The 19,707-nt window shown below is 41.0% G+C and overlaps 1 protein-coding gene across 1 annotated transcript; it reads right to left on the reverse strand.

Annotated features, from left to right (window-relative positions):
* Nucleotides 439-5,464, reverse strand: LOC8063251 (serine/threonine-protein kinase D6PKL1). Its single transcript, XM_002443131.2, has 3 exons — nt 5,243-5,464; nt 2,931-4,666; nt 439-1,511 (listed from the first exon to the last, which is right to left on the reverse strand). Exons 2-3 carry the CDS (start codon nt 4,463-4,465, stop codon nt 674-676), a joined length of 2,373 nt encoding a protein of 790 aa, XP_002443176.1. The 5' UTR covers nt 4,466-4,666; nt 5,243-5,464; the 3' UTR covers nt 439-673.

Below are 19,707 nucleotides of genomic sequence, written 5' to 3' on the forward strand. Positions count from 1 at the left end.
TTACAGACATGTGGAAGCCTGGATGCCAGCATGTGATCGGATCCATATGACCAAGTGGTTCTGATGCCATCTGCAGCAGAATCCTATGGAGGAATCAGACAAAGATGTACCACTGGAATCGCCACAGTTCGATTATTTTGAGACTTTTCTTGGGACTCTTCAATGCACTGAAACTGGTTGAGAATTTATGGGGACTAAGAAATTTGTGGATTTTAATTAAATGGGTTCCCCTTTGAAATACTCTGGGTTTAATGGAACTGTAAATTTCAGCTGGAGTAAAGTTGTACACAAAACTGCATTTGGAGAAAATTCCTATATAAATCAGAAAATACAAAGATGCTATTGCCTCACTGTTACTGTTAACAATTATCCGTGCAATCAAATGCAATTTTCCAGGGATCCGTCCATTTCAGTGTTAGCATGAAAGGGATCAGCAAAGGTTCGTGAAAGTGAAATTTACTTAGCCTCCAATAGGAACCAATTCATATGCAGCAGCAATGATAATAATAGCATAAGCTGTGCTTATTCTTTTCAATTTGGTGATGCTATTGACAGGGACATAGCAGTTACTGAAATACAGGAATCTACATGTACACCCCCAGCCTTTGGCTACTCAAAGAAAAAAATGTAGGCTATATCAGCGGAAATGGTGCTAAACTGTACCAGAACCACACTAAAAAACTTCAAATTCAAGGTCCTCGGAGTTGCTTCTGAACTCCAGGCATTTGCCTTCTTTCTTCCGCTCTTTGGCAAGAGTCACGACGTTGCAAGGTTGTGTCTCTGGAGGAGCAGCAGAACGAATCAGAGCCCAATTCAATCCTTCAAAGAAAGGGTGCTGCTTGATTTCAGCAGCTCCTCTCAACGATCCAAATCTGTTCTCAGGCTCCTTCACCAGTAAACCTCTGATCAGATCTTTGGCGTTGCTGCTCACAGATGGATTGTCTGGGAACCGGAGATTCTGTGAGACCACATTTGCCAATGTTTCATCATTCCCAGGTCCTCTGAAGGGTGTCTTGCCATATAAAAGTTCATAAAGGAAGACGCCAAAGGTCCACCAGTCAACAGCACTTCCATGGCCATCCCCTTTGATGATTTCTGGTGCAAGGTACTCATGTGTGCCAACAAAGGAATTAGAGCGTGCATCAGTAGGCTCTACAACAAGCTGAGGAAGCCTTTTCTGGGAGGACTTGGGCTTCCGAGGCTTTGGAATTGATGGTAGTCGTGGTGTGAAGCAAGATGTTTGGGCACAAGAGGGTTGCTGGAGGCAAGACGAATTGATGCAGTAGTTCTCTGCACAAGGTCCTGTAAGTTTCCTTGGTTGGTGATTTGCTGTAATAGAAGATGACCGAAGGAGCACTGGATTCACTGAGCACCTCAGTGAAAGGTCAAAGTCTGATAACATTATATGCCCATCTTCACGGACTAGAATGTTCTCCGGCTTTAGATCACGGTATATGACCCCTAGCATGTGAAGATATTCCAAAGCAAGGAGAACTTCTGCAACATAAAACCTACAATGCAACCATTTCATCACTATCATAAACGATCAAAGCACAACAAACTAGTTGAGAACTAAATGAACGTACAAGAAGGCAAACAGGCCATGCATAATTCAAAAGCACAACAGAGTAGAAAAATACAAAACAGAAGGTACAGGTTGACGATTAACTTTTAACAGCAAGCTATTACTGTTGCAAAAAGAAGGCCTATGACATTGTTTTTGTGATAAGCTTATGGGCACTGAATGAGCCTGACAAACCAACCAAGACTGTACTTTCAAGTGCCTACAACTAAACTACATTCCCAGGTAACAGTTACAATGCATGACAAACCAATTAAAGACTGAAGTGCCTACAACTACATGCCCAGGTAACAGTTAAAATGGAGGCACAAATGCAAGATCCTAGTGAAATGATCAATCAGACAATTTAGCTATTTGTGCAAAAGAACATAGCAGACTAGCAGTTCGCATAGCGCCAGCCGTCGGAGTGAATGAATTGGAAAGAACAAAGAAATAATGAAATGAGACGACTCTTTCTTGAACAATTTCATAAGCAGATCTTCCCCTCCACACCAATCACAAGTTTTTCTTATTCCTTCCGTATACCGTCCTCACCCCCTTAATGATAGGTTTTGAAAAACATTTTTCATGTCATTCCCATTTAGGTTCGATTTGGATCTCTCTGTTGGTTCCCTTTCCTCCCGAAACTTTTCTTCAAAATGATAAAGAATCTGGTACACTTGAATTGTATTATTTAAGTGCTTACTGCTTATTGCTTGCCAAAAATCCTACTTCTACAATTGGTAGGTCACCGGGTTATTCAAATAAGTCGTGTTTTCTGTGCTTTTCCCATGTTATAACTTCTGTACCAATTTGATCGATCCAGAATGGATCAGTTACATTCTATTAGGGAGCTTAGTCTTGACACTTCTGTGTGGGTATTCATTCTCGTTGGGCTCTTGGAGTCACATCCCGCAGTGGTTCGAACAGCTCACAAAACCCAACCACTTCACCTACTTTATTAACCGCAACCTTCTCCGTACCTCTATAGAAACAGAGGGGTTTTATCTTCTTTCGTCCAATGGGTACTCCTCTTCATGTGTATTTGAAACTCAAAGGAGTGCAAATACATCATCGCAGTTCTCTCAAGGAGATATTGACTTAAAACACAAAGTGTGCTAAAAACTTCATCTGGCTACATGGGTAGCTTTAAGCATGCAATTCAATCTTGGTGATAAACAAGAAAATCAGATTGAAACAACTTTGTAAAGTAAACAGTGTACAGTAGTATATTGGTCATTTGTCACTAGGCAAATTTATTTCTAGAAGAATTACCAAAGTCAGAAAAGGAACAGAAAAAATCATGGAGACTTCTAGTGCACTGAATATAAAATAATGTTTTAAGTTTTAATTATTGATTGGAATTTACCTTGCTGCTGGCTCTGGAAAGCTTTTTCCAGGTTGTCTTTGACGAAGAACATGCAAATCACCGCCTGGACAGTACTCCATGACCAAACATGAGAGATTGTCCGTGGTAAAATGGGCATAAAGAGTCGGGAGAAATGGATGATCTAGCATTTCTAATATCTCCCTCTCAGCTTGTGCTCGTAGCATCTTCTTTCTATTAATAAGGTACTCAATGTCCATAACCTTCAAAGCAAATAAGCAATCTGAATCAACCAACTCAGCAAGATATACAGTCCCAATGTCCCCACAACCAAGCCTCTTCAGAAGCTTGAAATTGTCGAGTCCTAAGGAACCCTGTTGCAATGCCAACTGACGAATGGTTAGCCACCGCAGATCCTTTGCCATGTGTGGCCTGTTACTATAGCCACACAATCCAAATTGGCTCTCGCCGCTGATACTTGTGCTACAACCATACTCACTAATACTGCTCTTTGAATTCTGGGAACACTCGCCCTTTTCCTCTGCCAACCACTCAGAAGATGTTCCATCAGATTTTTCTGGTCCTGGAGTTGATTTCTCTTCTTCTGCACAGCTGGTGGGATTTGTAACACTAGATGTTGAAGAGCAGCTGGTTGATGCGAGGGAGATTGACTCCTTTGAAGAGCAGAATTTAGTACTATTGGAGGAATCACCCAACGAAGATGGTTCTTCTTTCACTTTCTTCTTACCAGAAGGCTTGCATCGAAAGACTGGCTTCACAAGTCGGGATGTAGTGATAGGTTTGCTCAAGATTGGGACTCTGGGAGAGCCATCATCAGTAGCTACAGAAAATTTACTTCCTAGTTTACCATTTTCCACCAAGGAACTCTCATTATCCATAGGGTCACCACTGATTACATCTTGGATTCTGATCTTCCTAATCTCAGCGGAGGTTGACGAAGCAGAACAGATAGAGGTAGAGGTGACTGCACTTCCATCAGCTGTCTCAAATTCACAGTCTTCGCTGAACTCACTCGTACCTCTAGATGAACCAATCTTCTCTGGAGTGAGCGATATTTCAATCAGGTTCATCTTCTCATCATCATGCAGAAGACCCTCAGAACTACTTTGGACCATCAAAGAGGCATAAAGCCTGTGGATAGTCCCAGCTTCGGATGAACTTGAAGATCCAGGTGACATCGACAACCTCTTCATTGCAGCCATTTCCGATGCCTGGGAAATGCATAGCCTTCTCAGCGCTTGCTTCATATTAACAGTCTTAGAGGATATCCCGATGCCTGCACTTTGAGACAACCCAGACCTAGCTGGTTTCTTGAGAACACTATTCCCCAGCGCATTTCCACCTGTGCTGCCAGGACTAAGCGCCCTTCGGAAGGTCCTGCTATCAATAGCTTTAAGAAGCTGGTCGAGGTCATCTTCCACAGGATAATCATGACATTTGCCGCGCTTCTCTTCATCTTTGAGTTTAATATGCAGCAAGCTGGATCCACCAAAGGGTGTACTGTCGAATTCCTCGGTGGACTCAACTATCTCAGAGCTACAGCCAGACGACCCCATGGCCCAATTAGACTGATTCAACACTGGCAGACAAGGAGTACGCCAACTCAGTCCGTCGCCGGCAGGGGCATCCTGGGCAGGCAAGTCAAAGTACAATACCCACACCTTTCACTGAACGTCTTCCGAGATGAGAGCACCGGGGAGCTCCAAAAAAAAGCAGGCGCCTTTTTTTAGTAACAAGCGCAGCAACCAGTGCCCACCCTGCAAAGATCATGAGATCCAGAGTTAGTGATTGAGACATGGCAACAGCTACGTCTTCAAAACTGCTGAGGAATTTCAGAAAAGAAATTCAGAGGCGAGCACGCAAGGCGCCAAGGAGAAGTATACACTTGACAACGGAATCAACTGAAGTCACAACTGGCAAGCAAGGGTAGTGCAAATCAAGAACTTGGGAAGCCACAGTTTAGGGGAAAATAAAGGCCAGATTCTCCACAAAACACCCATTTTCACTCTCCGTTTCGAATCACCAAGCAGAGGAAACCAAACCGGAAACAGAGAGAGCTGCCTCTCGCAGACAAGGCCAGTTAAATCTACTAAAAACCGGGAAAATGGAGAGGAAAAATAGAAACTTTTCTGCTCAAGAAGAAACACACGAAGCTAGCTCCAGATCCAGACGGCGGCGGCGCCAACTCGGCTCCAGCGACGCCGCATTTCGCGGAGCCGCTACGAACCCCGCGGAAACAGCAAATTCGCAACTAATCTGAACCCAGCCCTGCCCATGGACCGGATTTGGGATGGGAAAACGGCTAAAGAGCGGAGCTGGAGGCTCAAGCTTACCAGGAAATGCCGGCCCGGATCTCCACGCGTGTGAGAGGGGCAAGCGGCGGCGGAGTGGTGCCGGTGGCGCTGCGTCCTGGGGCGACGAGCTCAGCTGCTGCTGCTGCTGCTGCTGCTCTTGGGAATGGCGGCTTCGGAGAAGGCGTACTGGCGTAGAGAGGGCAAGGGAGCGAGAGGGAACACAGAGAGGAGAGAGAGAGGAGACGGGTGCGCCCCACGAAGACGAATCGGCATAAAAGGCAGGAGGATCCTCCGTGCAGAGGCCACCTGTGGCAACTCTATGTGCCGTTTAGGCGCGTCCCAGCAGTCCAATCAAGATCTGATCAGAACGGCTGGAATTGTTGGCTGTTTTACCCCGAACCCATCTAGGCCGTATTTAGTTAGTGAACGAAAAAAATTTGTAAAACTATAACACTTTCGTTTGTTTGTGGTAATTATTGTTTAACTATAGACTAACTAGGCTCAAAAGATTCGTCTCGTAAATTTTGACTAAACTGTATAATTAGTTTTTATTTTCGTATATATTAAATACTTCATGCATGCGTCTAAAGATTCAATGTGATGAGAAATCTTGAAAAATTTTGGATTTAGGGGTGGAAGTAAACAAGGCCCTAGAGGTAAAAAATGATACAATATTTTTTGACTGTATTACCAAATTCATTTAGAGGATTTCAGATCGGTCATATCTTAAGTTTAAATATTTAACATCCAATACAGTATAATATTGGAATACTTAAATTGTATATTATGATGTTACCCAATCATATCTTATTTGATATAGCTAACACTCCCCGTATTTGAATCTAAATCCAAATAGAAATATGAAAATAAATATAATATCGTTGATTTTCATTCGTATTCAGTCTATTTTCATCCCTACTTTCATACATCGCGAAAAGAATACAATTCTAGATTTTGATTAAGTCAATGTTTTTAAATTTGATCAAGTTTGTATGAAAAAAGTATCAATATTTATACTCTAATTAGATTTATTATGATAATATATTACAGGTAATATAAATGTTATTAATGGTACTTTAAAATTGTTTTATTCCTAAAAAATTATATTCTTTTTAAGACAGATAAGTTGAGGAATTTAGACGGAAAATTAGAATAAAGTTCAACCACAAAATCCCTCCATGATTAGACCTCACTGTTCCAAATTTTCCGTGCAAATAAATTAAGTTGTATATATGATGAGAAAGAGAAGCAACCAGCTAGATGGAGACATACATAGACAGATCCATTTGCTCGAAAAGAAGAGACATATATAGATCAATGTCATGCAAGATCACAAACTCAAACCGCTCATAAACACGCTATGAAGTTATATGTCGTGTCTGCAACCATATTTAATCTTCACCTAAAGGTTCAAGAAGTTTTTTCCGACAAATGAGGAGTAACTTAGCTATCGTATCATCGCCCTGTGGTTGATGAGCATCATAAGTTTCTTGCAAGTACTTGCAAGTGTCTCTTTCAAAAAAGAAGTTGCTTGCATAATGTGCAAAAGATCTTGACCAAATTGCTGGACTTTGGTAGACTTTTAGTGTTGGGGGGTTTGCTACTTTGGAATACAATGGAGGCAAGAAGCTGGTGCTCGAAGAATTTGTCCATTTCAGGAGGGTGTGTATGTGTCACGCGCGATGAAGTCATCATATACTGAATTCTGTTTAGCTTACAAATAATCTGAACTTGTACATACCGACAAGAAAAGTAATTAAGAGAATTAATTAGTGCTGGTATTCCTGTGGGAATCCAAAAGAGTAGTGAAGTATTTTTTTAAAAAAAATCATGGAGAATAATAAAACAATGACATGTTGAGATAAACCACAGGGTCTCTCTTTATATATTTTTTTCAAGAATTCATTGTTGGACATTTGTGAGTTGTGACACCTTTGTGTGTGGATGGAAAACCATGGCAAGACTACAAGAGACAAGAACAACACCATTGAACGCCTTTGTAGTTTGTATACACGCAGTGCGACACATATATGGTCCAGACAAGTCTATGTTGGTTTTTGCCATTTTTTCGTACGGCCTTCAGGCATAAATGGATGTCCTTTAGACGTTGACAGATTTTTACTAAAGATTTTTTTTTTGGGGGGGAGGGGGGTTGATACATTTTATTTTTGAAACATAACAATGGAATTATAAGACGACGATACTAGTATATTTTAAATACAGATCATATTAGTTAGGTAAATAACTAATTGCATCTTTTAAGTGTTGCCTAAATCTCAAGTCACTTTATTAACCAGCAAATATGCACATGTATTTGTAGATAAACAAATATACGTGTATAGAGAAGTGGTTTTCGTTTTTAATATTGTTGTACATGTACATGAGATGTACTATATGTAAAGCTAAGGTACTTTGGCCTTGTTTAGTTCGCGAAAATTTTTGGTTTTGCTAGTGTACTATTTTTGGTTTTATTTGATAATTATTATTTAATTATAGACTAATTAGGCTCAAAAGATTCGTCTCATAAATTATAGGTAAACTGTGCAATACTATATTTAATACTTTTTATGTATGTGCCGTAAGATTCGATACGACGGTGAATTTTAAAAAAATTTGGGAAGTAGACAATGCCTTTATTATGAACCGGCAAATTTGCTCACGGGACAGGGTAGCACGCATTTCTCCCGGCGGCTATTACGTACTCACGTACACGGTACTCGTATACGTGAACCAGGCACGTCTTTGCCGTGTGTGTGAAAAGGTAACGCGTACGTAGAATAAATTAGGGACATGCTACGTGAAAAGGCGAATCTTAGTCGGTAACTGCAACGACCGACTGATTGATTGATCGATGCACGCCGATTTGGTGGATTGGTTGAAGAATCCATTTCATTGGTCTCGTCAGCATCAGCTTGCGACGGATACTTCGTGGCTGAATTAACAATGGCAGCTTGGCGTCGTTACTTAACAAACCCATTCATTAGCTTCCGTTCTCTTGTGCTACGGATAAGATAATTTGTGTTTATGGATTCTTTTTTAACTTATGTTAATTATTAGTCGGTATTATTGGCTTGGAATTCAATCATCAGATGTACTCCCTCCGTCCCAAAATAGTGTCTTTTGCGCTTCCTGAGAAATTACTTTAACTAAATATATAGTAAAAAATATTAATATTTATAGTACATAATTAGAATCAATAGAAATTTTTAATAAATTTATTTAGAGATACAAATATTGCACGTATTTTCTATAAATTGCGTTAAACTTGTAACACGAAAACCTAAAACAACACTTTTTTTTAGGACGGATAGAGTAAACATAAGCACAGTACCATATTTGTGTACTTCTTTTTTCTCTATAATATTCAGAACTTCATGGGATTTCTCATGTATGGGGACGAAGAGAGTACCAAGTTTGTTGATTCAACATTTTCTCATTGACTCAACTTTCTTTCTTTTCTTAGTTCGTTGACTTAATACTTCTGGTGATCTAGCTTTTTCATATTTTAATTTAATAAATTTGAAAGAAATGATAATTAAATGTTTTCCTATCGAACCGACATCGGTATTGTTGAATTTTGGTCAATTTACTATTTCGAATACAAGAATTTCACATGTTTGCATGAATGTAAAGGGTTCTGAAATTTTGGATATATCTGCAGTAACCACCACCCATTACCGAGGCAGTTGGCTAACGCCATTAGGGCACTCACAATGCAAGACTCTATCACAGAGTCTAAGACAATTAATTACATATTATTTATAGTATTTTGTTGATGTGGTAGCATATTTATTGAAGAAAAAGATAGAAAAAATAAGACCCCAAGTTTTATTTAGATTCTAAGTCCATATTGTTCGAGATAATAAATAACTTTAAACTCTACGATAGAATCTACATTATGAGTACCCTTACCGAGCGTATCCACATAAACAGGCAGGAAACATTGTGCGGAGGGATGTACCACCGAATTTTTTTTAGGATGATACATCCGTCAATCTAGAAAAATATTCTCTTCTTGAGACGACTTTGCGCACTGTGCCTCTGAGGCAAACATTGAGAACAACAAAGTGGGATACTGCTCTTGGTTCCAATTCCGTCTCTTAGCCAAGAACTATCTAGTTTATATCAAACTAGAATTATAAAAAACAGGTTAGATGAATTGCATTATTACTCTATTAACTATTTTTGGGATCTCAATGCAAACTTATATGTTTAGTTCACCCCAAAAACTAAAAACTTTTCAAGATTTTCACATAAAATCTTACGGCATATGCATAAAGCATTAAATATAGACAAAAACAAAAATTAATTGCACAGTTTGCCTATAAATCGCGAGATGAATCTTTTGAGTTTAGTTAATCCATAATTAGACAATATTTGTCAAATAAAAACGAAAATGCTACAATACTCAAAACAAAAAAAATTTCAGAACTAAACAAGGCCGTAGCATGAGTTTAGAAATTTCATCCACGAGTCTTAGTAAGACCCAGTCAAATTTTGTAGCACATACATGTGTTTAAATATACAGTAAAATTTATCCTTCTTGCCCACGCAAGCAAGCAAACACGGTGGCACCGTGGCAGACCACACGCCACAACGCACAACAACCAGCCGTGGCCGCAGAAGAACGCACGAGTTCCCTCTGCTCAAGGCGGGCCCCGTCCGGGGTCTTGTCGTAGTTGGGTGCATGGCATAATTATTGGCGTCGCTGGAACGGGATCCGAACAAGGCCTTGTTTACTTCCTGGGAAATTTTACAAAATTTTTCATATTCTTCGTCACATCAAATCTTTAGACATATGCATAAAATATTAAATATAAACGAAAATAAAAACTAATTGTACTGTTTGGTCGAAATTGACGAGACGAATTTTTGAGCCTAGTTAGTGCATGATTGGATAATATTTGTCAAATACAAACGAAAGTGCTACAGTACCTGTTTTGCAAAAATTTTTGGAACTAAATAAGGCCCAAACTTCAAACTAACGAGAAATTTATAGCACAAATCTTGTCGTTTTCACTGCAAACTAATTTAATCATACGCATTACTATTTGTTATATCTTCTATTGTGATCGATCCGAACGATCCATCATCGATGCTCTCTCATGTATAGTATGGTGGGAAATAGGGCTTACATATGGAACCTACTTCATTGTATCATTTGTTTGCTAAATTGAGAATTATATTCTTGTTTCTGTGCTGATAGTAGGAGGGTAGACTGCGGACCCTACTGCCACATGTAGTTCACATCAGCAAACCTCACATTTAATGAAACAGCTAAAGGTTGAATTACAAGATATATAATATTCGAGTTCAGAATGCCAAAATTGGATTCGGTTGACACAGTTCCGCCTCATTCAGTTACGTGGGATCGATTCCTAGCCAAACAGTTCTTTCATGGCCTTGTTTAGTTCTAAAAAACTTTATCAAAAATTCTAGATCCCCGTCATATCAAATCTTGTGGCACGTACATAAAATATTAAATATAAACGAAAACAAAAACTAATTATACAGTTTACCTATAATTTATGAGACAAATTTTTTGAGCCTACTTAGTCCATGATTTGATAATATTTGTCAAATACAAAAGAAAGTGTGAACAAGGCCTTTTGTGCTACTGTAGAACATTTATTGGTCCGAAACAGTCGGTTATGGAACAATCGAACAGGGCAATATATATTGAAAAGTAATGTACTTCACAGTTCATGGTGTGCGTGCCGTTGCAATGATAAAATGAACAAGATGTGCTCATATATTGAAAACCTATGGAAATCTAACAATTGGGTAGGAAGATTCAGGCTCTGAATAAATAAACTTTAATCGGTGCAACACAAAGATAACGTCGTTGTCTCTGTCCCCTACAAAGCCTACTACTTGTAGCGCGCTCGTCAGCCTCTCGACATGGATGGTTTAGTTCTTTTTCAATAGGCACCTAGCTAGTAATAGCAGTCCATTATATTTGATAGTAAAATCTTCAACGGTTGTCACCTGCACATTCTTGCTGTTGCAACTTCTCAATACTGGTATATTATCCTAGACCACTTGCATGTTAATAATTGAGCAAAGTGCCGGGTTTGGATCGATCGGGACTAGGGAATAGGGACGCACATCATATTGAACGCAACATCGCAACCACATTCCTATCAATGTGTGCTAAGCAAGCTCATGAGGAAGCCACCCCCATTTTCCCTGTTCCTGATCTAAACCCAAACACAATCCACCTAGGCCACCCCATGATTTTTAATCATAAAGACAGAAACAAAGCATATGCTTTCATCAAGAATAAATTTCATGCTAAATTCACCACTGTTAAAGCAAACAAATTAAATCATGCTGGCAGGCTCACCTATATTCAATCTGTTCTCTCTGCCATTCCTGTTTATTATATGTCCACCATCCTCTTCTCCAAAACTTTTATTGCTGAACTAACAGCCATCATTAGAAGATTTTGGTGGACAGGAATCCAGGAGGAGAATACCACTAACCCCATCCATTTCAGGTCTTGGGAGGATATCTGTCAATCTCGTCAAAATGGAGGTTTAGGAATAAGAGATCTTCATCTTGTTAATAAAAGCCTAATTATGCACACAGCTTACACTCTGGCTTCTAATAAAAACCCCTTCTTACAACAAATCATCAAAGCAAAGTACTATCCCACTTCCTCTTTCTGGACAACTACTAACAATGTTCCCAAGTCCGCTTTCTGGTCTTCAATTTTACAGGTCAAACAGGAACTCTCGGAAAGTGTGCAGCTTCAACTACATCAAGGCAACAGCTCTATTTGGTCAGCCCCCTGGTGTGATATCTGGAAGTCCATCTATGACCACCTACTCATCCCGGTCACAACTCTACCTCTTCCAAGCACTGTAAATCAACTATGGTACCCAGGCACTCGTAATTGGAACCTACCTCTTCTCACCAACACTTTTGACAATCAAGCCATTAGCCATATCATAAATACCCCGACGGTTGACAGTACTCACACTGACATCCTAAGATGGACTCCAGCCAAAGATGGATTAGGAACTGTTAAAGCTATCTACAGACATCTCTCTAATAACAATATTCTGCATATTCCTGCCACAGGTACAAGAAGCATCACTCCTCAGGCTAACACAATTCTATGCAGGATCTGGAAAACCAAAAGTATCCCTCCTATCATAAAAACCTTCGCCTGGAGACTCATAAGAAGGGCCTTAGCCACAGCTGGCAGAGCAACCAGATTTTCATCCTCAGGTAATAACACATGTGATAGATGCAACATGATTGAAGATGACTACCATCTGTTTTTCCAATGTACCCTCCCACGCCAGGTATGGCTCACAGCCAACCCTTCCATCAACACAGCTAATTTTACCCCCGAAATTGATGGTGTCCAATCAACGATAACCCTTATTGTTAATGATACCACTCCTGAGGCTCTATTGAGCAAGTTTCTTTATACTCTCTGGTTCATTTGGAAAGCCAGAAATGACTACCATTTCAACAGAAAGGATTGGACAGCATCTCAGGTTCATCAAGCCATCCAAGCCTACACGACACAAAATGAGCAAACTCCAGCCCAGGCATCATCTCATATTGCTCAAAACCAAGGTAATCAATTTTCAGTTTTGCAGGAAAATCTACAACAGCCAGCAGCACACTATTGCCCCCTACCAGCAAATCTCCAGGGTTAAAAATGTTATGTTGATGCAGCAGTAACCCCTGATGATCAAAATATATATGCTAACAATGCTGGTCTAGGCATATTTATCCTAAATTTTCAGGTACAGCCGCCTCAATACATCTATGTCCAAGCTAAACTTCAGCACTGCCACTCCGTTCTCATGGCTGAGGCTGCAGCCCTAGCTCTTGGAGTATCTATTGTTCAGGCTCTTCAAATTCCATTCTGCAGCTTTCTTTCAGATTCCCAGCAACTGGTGCATTTTCTCCATCAGGAGAATCAACAAAACCCGCCCCAGTGGAGAATCAAACCGTTTACACAAGCTTTCATTAATGCTGCAGCCACTCTTCAGACTCAACTCTTCAAAATCAACCGAAGTCAAAATTCTACAGCTGATACTTTAGCAAAACAGGCCCGTACCTCCATGATTACATTTCAAAACTGTAATTGTATCAGGCCTGCTTGTGGCCCCATTTGTTCTCTGTTTCAGGCTCTACTCCAAGTAGACCTTAACTCTGTAACCATCTTAGCAGCTTCTTGCTGCGGGTAATAAATTTCTTTGAAATCGTCAAAAAAAAATGTCTAAACAATGCAAGCTAAGTCCAAAACCCCGCGCCATAATTCACGGCACTAATCTCCACACGCCTTCGAATTCACGGGCTAAGGAGAATTATTAGTTTAGCTCACTAAAAGTTAACCATCTAAATCATTAGGGTATGTTTGGTAGATTTTATTCCTTATTCTTAGTTCGATCTCTTTGATTCTTTGATAGAGTGATTTTAGTTCGATCGTGTTAGAAGAAGGCAATTATTGTCTAATCCCCTCGTCCCATTAAAAGTGTTTGTTTTTTATTTTCGAACTTCTTATTTGACTGTTCGTCTTATTCAAAATTTTATATAAATATTATTTATTTTGTTATGACTTATTTTGTCAATAAATATACTTTAATAATGATTTATTTGTTTTACTATTTGCATAAAAAATGAATAAGATGAATAGTTAAATAACAAATCTGAAAGTCAAAACAACACTTTCAATGGAACGGAGGGAGTACTTTCCATCAAAATACATAGAAATTCTTTTTATTTGGCTAAGAGGAGTGGTTTTCACATAGAAACAACTCCAAGGAGTGTTGCCAAACGGATCCTTAGCTAACACTACTACAAGAAAATTAATCGTGGCGAGCGAAATGGCTTTGAGGCTATTTTTGCAACTGCCTCGATCAAAAGGTCATGGTAAATCGTGGCTTTAGCGAGACGGTTGACCTACCCACTTCGCTTAATATAATAAAAAATAAAATCCATGGACAGGCCTCCCAGTCCCATCCACAGGCCCACCGAGCCCAACCATGGGCTGCCGCGCGTCATGTATGCTCTGCCGTCGGATCTAGCCGCTGCTCATCAGATCTGCTTGCTTGCTCGTCGGATCCGGCCGCTACTCGTTGGAACCGCCATGGAGGAGGAGATTTGCGCCACCCCACACCTGATCCGCGCCGCACCAGCCTAGAGCTATCCCTGCCCAGAGAGGAAGTTGCGAGAGGGAGGGAGCGTCCGCGGTGGCCATGCGAGGCCACACCCATAACGACCTTTGAGGCTGCCCCCGCTGCGAGGGAAAGGGTTGGAGGGAGGGTGCGCTCAGGGAGAGACGCGCAACTGTACGTGATTGGGATTGAGAGACGCGCGACTGCGCGAGTGAAGGGTCGAGATGGTATACTAGAGGGGGGTGAATAGTCATTTCTAAAACTTATCACGTCCGCTAACGAAAACAAATGTGGAATTAAAAATATCGGTCTAGCAAAGACTATACCCCTCTAACTAAGTTCTCTAGCACCTTGTAAAAGATCCTAAACAAGCAAACAAGATGCTTCCTAAGCAAGATCACACAAACCTATACCACTAGTACTTTACAAACGAGAAGAGCTCCTACACAACTAGTAAGCAAAAGCACAAGCTCCTAAGCTTACTAGCAATGCTTAATAATAAGGCAACTAATGTCTAATTAGAGAGCGCAACTCAAGATGGCAACGGGGACATCCCCGCTAGGGAGCAGCACCCCGTCCCCATCCCCGATTGTCCAAGTTTCCCCCGCTCCCCGTCCCCGTTCCCTGTGTCAGGGCTTCTTTTCTCTTGTCCCCATCCTCGATAGCAGTTGCGGGGCCCCATCGGGTGGAACAAACCCGATTAAAAGTGATTGACTCAGAAAAAATACTCTACAAAAAATCAAAATCCTTGACAAATTCAATAATAAAAGTACTACAATGATGACTTTGTTATTTACATGGAATAGGGTCTGGCAACATATGCATAAACGGTTAAAAAATCAACGAATCTAGAACATGAATGCCCCAACATGGAGCTCAACAATCAATAACATTTATTGCCTTTGCATCCATCCTGATGAAGCTCACATGGGACTGCGGAGTGGAGGCACAGAGACTGAGTTGGGGACCAACAATGGCACAACGCCAGTGCACCACTCCACAAACGTGAGCGAGACATGGATTCAGTGGGGAAGGGAGAAGCGAGCGAGACATGGATTCAGTGCGAGATGGCTTGAGTGGGGAGGGGTGGAGCCGTGGAGGGCGGACACTGAGTTGACGCAGCGCAACTGCCATTCCATGAGCGCGAGATTGCAGGTGTGGAAGGGAGAAGCGAGCGAGAGAGAGCGGCTGACGGCCGAGTTGTGGGAAGGTGGAATTGGGAGGTGATGGATTGCTAGGGTTACTAGCTATTTATATCTCTATTATGGGCTTGGGCTGAACATATTGTGATGGGATTCTTTTGGCCTGTATACTCGGGTCCCCAACGGGTAACGGGGACGGTGACTCTCAGAACGTTCTGCTCCCTGCTTCACCCGACGGGGATAAGTTTTTAACCGTTAAGCTCCCCGTGGGGATCATTTTTTGACCACAAAGCTCACCTAATAGATGAAATCCCCATCAGGGATCGGGGATGGGGGCCTCGTTGCTGTCTTGAAGCGCAACTTACTTAGCTACACAAACTAAGCAATGTGACTATCAAGGTTACACAAACAAAATTAGCCACGCAAGGGAACTACTTCTAGCTACACAAGCAAGAAGGTAACTAGCAAGCTACACAAGCTAAACTAGTTACTAGAGCAACCACACAAGCACTAGTATAGAGAAAGTAAATACAAGCTCGTGTATGAAGAATGCAAACCACCAAGAAGAGTAGACAATGTTGACACAATGATTTTTTTTACCAAGATTCACTTGGTTGCCACCAAGCTACGTCCTCGTTGTGGTGATTCATCCACTTGATGGATCACGAGCTAATTGGCAATCAAAGCCAAACCCTCAGTGGGGCCGCACATCCACTCTCAAGATGGGGATCCTCCAAGCCACAAGCAATTCACTAGAGTTGCTCTTTTACTATCCCTGTGGGGTGAGCATTGTACCTCTCACAATATCTTATTTGGAGCACTGCACAATCTCCTTGCGTGCTTCAATGGAGTCACAAGCCACCAGGCCGTCTAGGAGGTGGCAACCTCCAAGACTAACAAGCACCATTGACTTACAACACGAACACCTAGTACCACTTGATGCAATCTCTTAATGCAGTCGCACTAGAATCGCTCTCTCACTCGATTGGATGAACACTGTCAAGCATAAGTGAGTTAGAGGGCTCCCAAGCACCACCACATAAAGCCACCAAGGCCTTAGTGTGCTCCGCAACTAGCCAAAGCCGACCACCACCTCTATTTATAACCGCAAGGGCTAAACTAGTTGTTGCGCCTTTACTGGGTAAAATGCATGGGCATCGGACGTGCCACCCCAGCGTCCGATGCTCACAACACTAACACGTGTCACTAGCCACTTAAATCAACTATTGCCACCAATGGCTAACTCGCACACGTAGAGGCATCGGATGCTTCGACATGACTCGTTTGACACCAACACCTCATGTTGGAAGCTACTCAGAGAGTTCCCAAACTTGGTTACTCACCGTCGAACACGTTCGATGGGTGATCATCGTACGTGCCATAGTGTCCGACGCGTTCACTCTACAAAAACCTATGAAACACTACGTGCGTCAGATGCTCTGACGCTTGAGTGTCAGACACGCCGTCGGCCCATAGGAAACTGTGCAAAACAACCAACACTGTGTTGGATGCAGGTCTAGCGTCTGACACCACCAACCTTAGCATCCGACGAGTGTTTCTCAGCAAGAAACACTCTCACAAAAACACCTAAATCCCATTGAGAAACCCAAATCTCTCTCTACCCTTTAACCTCCTACTCTTTTGCAAATGTGCCAACACCACCAAGTGTACACCACCATGTGCATGCGTGTTAGCATTTTCACAAACATTTTCCCAAAGGAGTTAGCCTCTCAACTTGCAACGCCACTCGATCCTAACATGTATACAAAGTTAGATCGCTCAAGTGGTACTAGATGACTGATATGTAAACAAGTTTGTCCCTCTTGATAGTACGACCATCTATCCTAAATCCAGTCATAAACTTCTCTACACAACTATGAATGGTGAAATGGAAATGCCCTAGGTTATACCTTCGCCTTGCACATTCCATTCCAACTCCTCCATTGTTGATGCAACATATGCACAAACCAATCACCAAATGATATGATCCACTTCATATCATCATGTGACCATATTGGTTCATCAATCTTGACCTCACTTGTTCTTCACTATTGTCTCGGTCCATCGATGCCAAGTCTTGCTCAAGCTTCATCGTCACACACAGTCCCTCGCTTCAAAGCCTCTAACTTGCCCTTCACACTTGCAACTGGTCCATCAAGCCAAGCCTCATCTTGATGTTCTCCACCTTGGTCACATGACTCCATGTCATGTCTCATATGCAATGAGCTCCTCCATCATCACATATTCACTTATGGACTAATATCCTGTGTATCTCACATAAACACTATTAGTCCACCTAAGTTGTCACTTAATTACCAAAACCAAACAAGGACCTTTCAGCGAGTGGGAAAGACAGGAGTGACCAGAAGCCCTATCATCCTATATTTATACTTACTCCGGCTATCAGGCCACGGATGGGCCAGTTGGGCCTTGGCCTTTTCCATGACAGGCCTTATAATTGACCACCTCGGTTAACATATTAACTGAGGTAGTTGCGTTAGGAAAACCAACTTGATTAATAGGAATTAACTAAGACAGTTGTGTTACATTGCCTGCTTCAATTAATAGGTTTTGCGAGGTGGTTATTTTTAACCACCTTAGTTAATAAAAAATAATCGTCTCAGTTAATCTAGGCATTAACCGAGACAGTTAAAAATTCTGGCGCCTCCGAAACCTATTCGCAAATGTTGTGCAAAAGTTTTTTGTGTAGTAGTGTCATGTATGTTTGCATCCCAAGCTAAAACATACATGTATCCCTAGTAATGAAAATTATTATATAGTCCTTATTAGATACTTGTATTTGCTAAGACCATCTTCAACAGTTTGCTAAACCCACTCCCTGTCTTGTTTTTTCATGGAAAAACCTCAATCTAATGGTTCTTTATCCTAACTCCCAGTCTATCCATGTTTGGAAAAATGGAGGCATCCAAGTGGAAAAACAGAGGCATCCAAATAGAGACTATCCATTTTCCTTGTTGCTCTCCTTTACCCTCAATTGCCGCCACCACCTCTGCTTGGAGTTCAACCAAATTGGATCTCCAAGCACTATTTTAGAGATGAAAATACTATGAGGTAGAGCAAGTACTGTAGATTCCATTTTGGAGGTTCTAGTTATGAATTATGGTGTTAGGATGGCCAACATGGCTTGACTGCTACATCGCCTTGGAGGTTCATCAAAATTGGTTCTCTAGCTACTATTTTTAGATATGGGGATACTGTGATATAGAGGAGGCAATGAAAATTCTATTTTGAAGGTTCTAGGTATGAGTTAGGGTGTAGCCAAGATGTCGATGAGTTATTTCGTCCATGGTTGAGAACTCAACATATATGGAAAACAATGACGTGTATGTTTTTAGGAACGAGTAAAAAGGAATTTAGTGTATTTTTTTAAAAACTAGATTATCAATATCCATTTTGTTCAGATATGTTGGATATACTCCAATAAGCTAACAATTAGCTAAAGGCTTGGCTAAAAATTAGCCCAACTATGAACCCTCCTGTTTCAATCTAGAACTAAGGGTTTGTTTGGTTGATATGCTTCCTCGTCCTATATGGGTGGAGTGTATAAAACTAAGCAAGGAGTGTGTTTGATTGGCTGCATGCCTACATAAGCATATGCAATTGTATGGGTGAATGCATGTTGGTGGGATATATCTTGAGCTTCTCTAGCTAGCCAGGCTAGGTGGATGTAGGGATGCGGTGGTCCACATGTCATTCTCATAGGTCAGATAGATTGCATCCACTCATACGGGCAACCAAATATTGTCTCATTTTTTGCATTCGCTCATGCAACTTTACCAAACATCATCTTTGGTAAAATATAGTTCTACTCAGCTGGTGTATCCTAATATATGATGACATCTCTATCCAACTACCATACACACCATAATTTTCAGCTGCTAGTTTTTAGAACATCTCCAAAGGTATTTCTAAAAACCTCTCTCTAAATCATCATTTGAAAAACTATTTGTATACAGATCATTTTGTATAACTCTCCACTCTTCAACAACTTTAAATATATCGTGTGTGTACTCTAGAGAGTTATTCTTATTTTTTATATTTGGCTAGGGAGAACTCCAGAATAGAAGATGGCTTATATTAGGATAGTCAACTATAGAAGTTGTTGGAGGGTATTTTTCACTGGAAACTCTATTCCTAATAATTTAGAAGGATTTATATAGTGTTTTGGAGTTGCTCTTTGTCTATGGAACCTAAACAT

The sequence above is a fragment of the Sorghum bicolor genome, chromosome 8 (genome assembly GCF_000003195.3).
Source record: "Sorghum bicolor cultivar BTx623 chromosome 8, Sorghum_bicolor_NCBIv3, whole genome shotgun sequence".
NCBI classification, from domain to species: Eukaryota; Viridiplantae; Streptophyta; class Magnoliopsida; order Poales; family Poaceae; genus Sorghum; species Sorghum bicolor.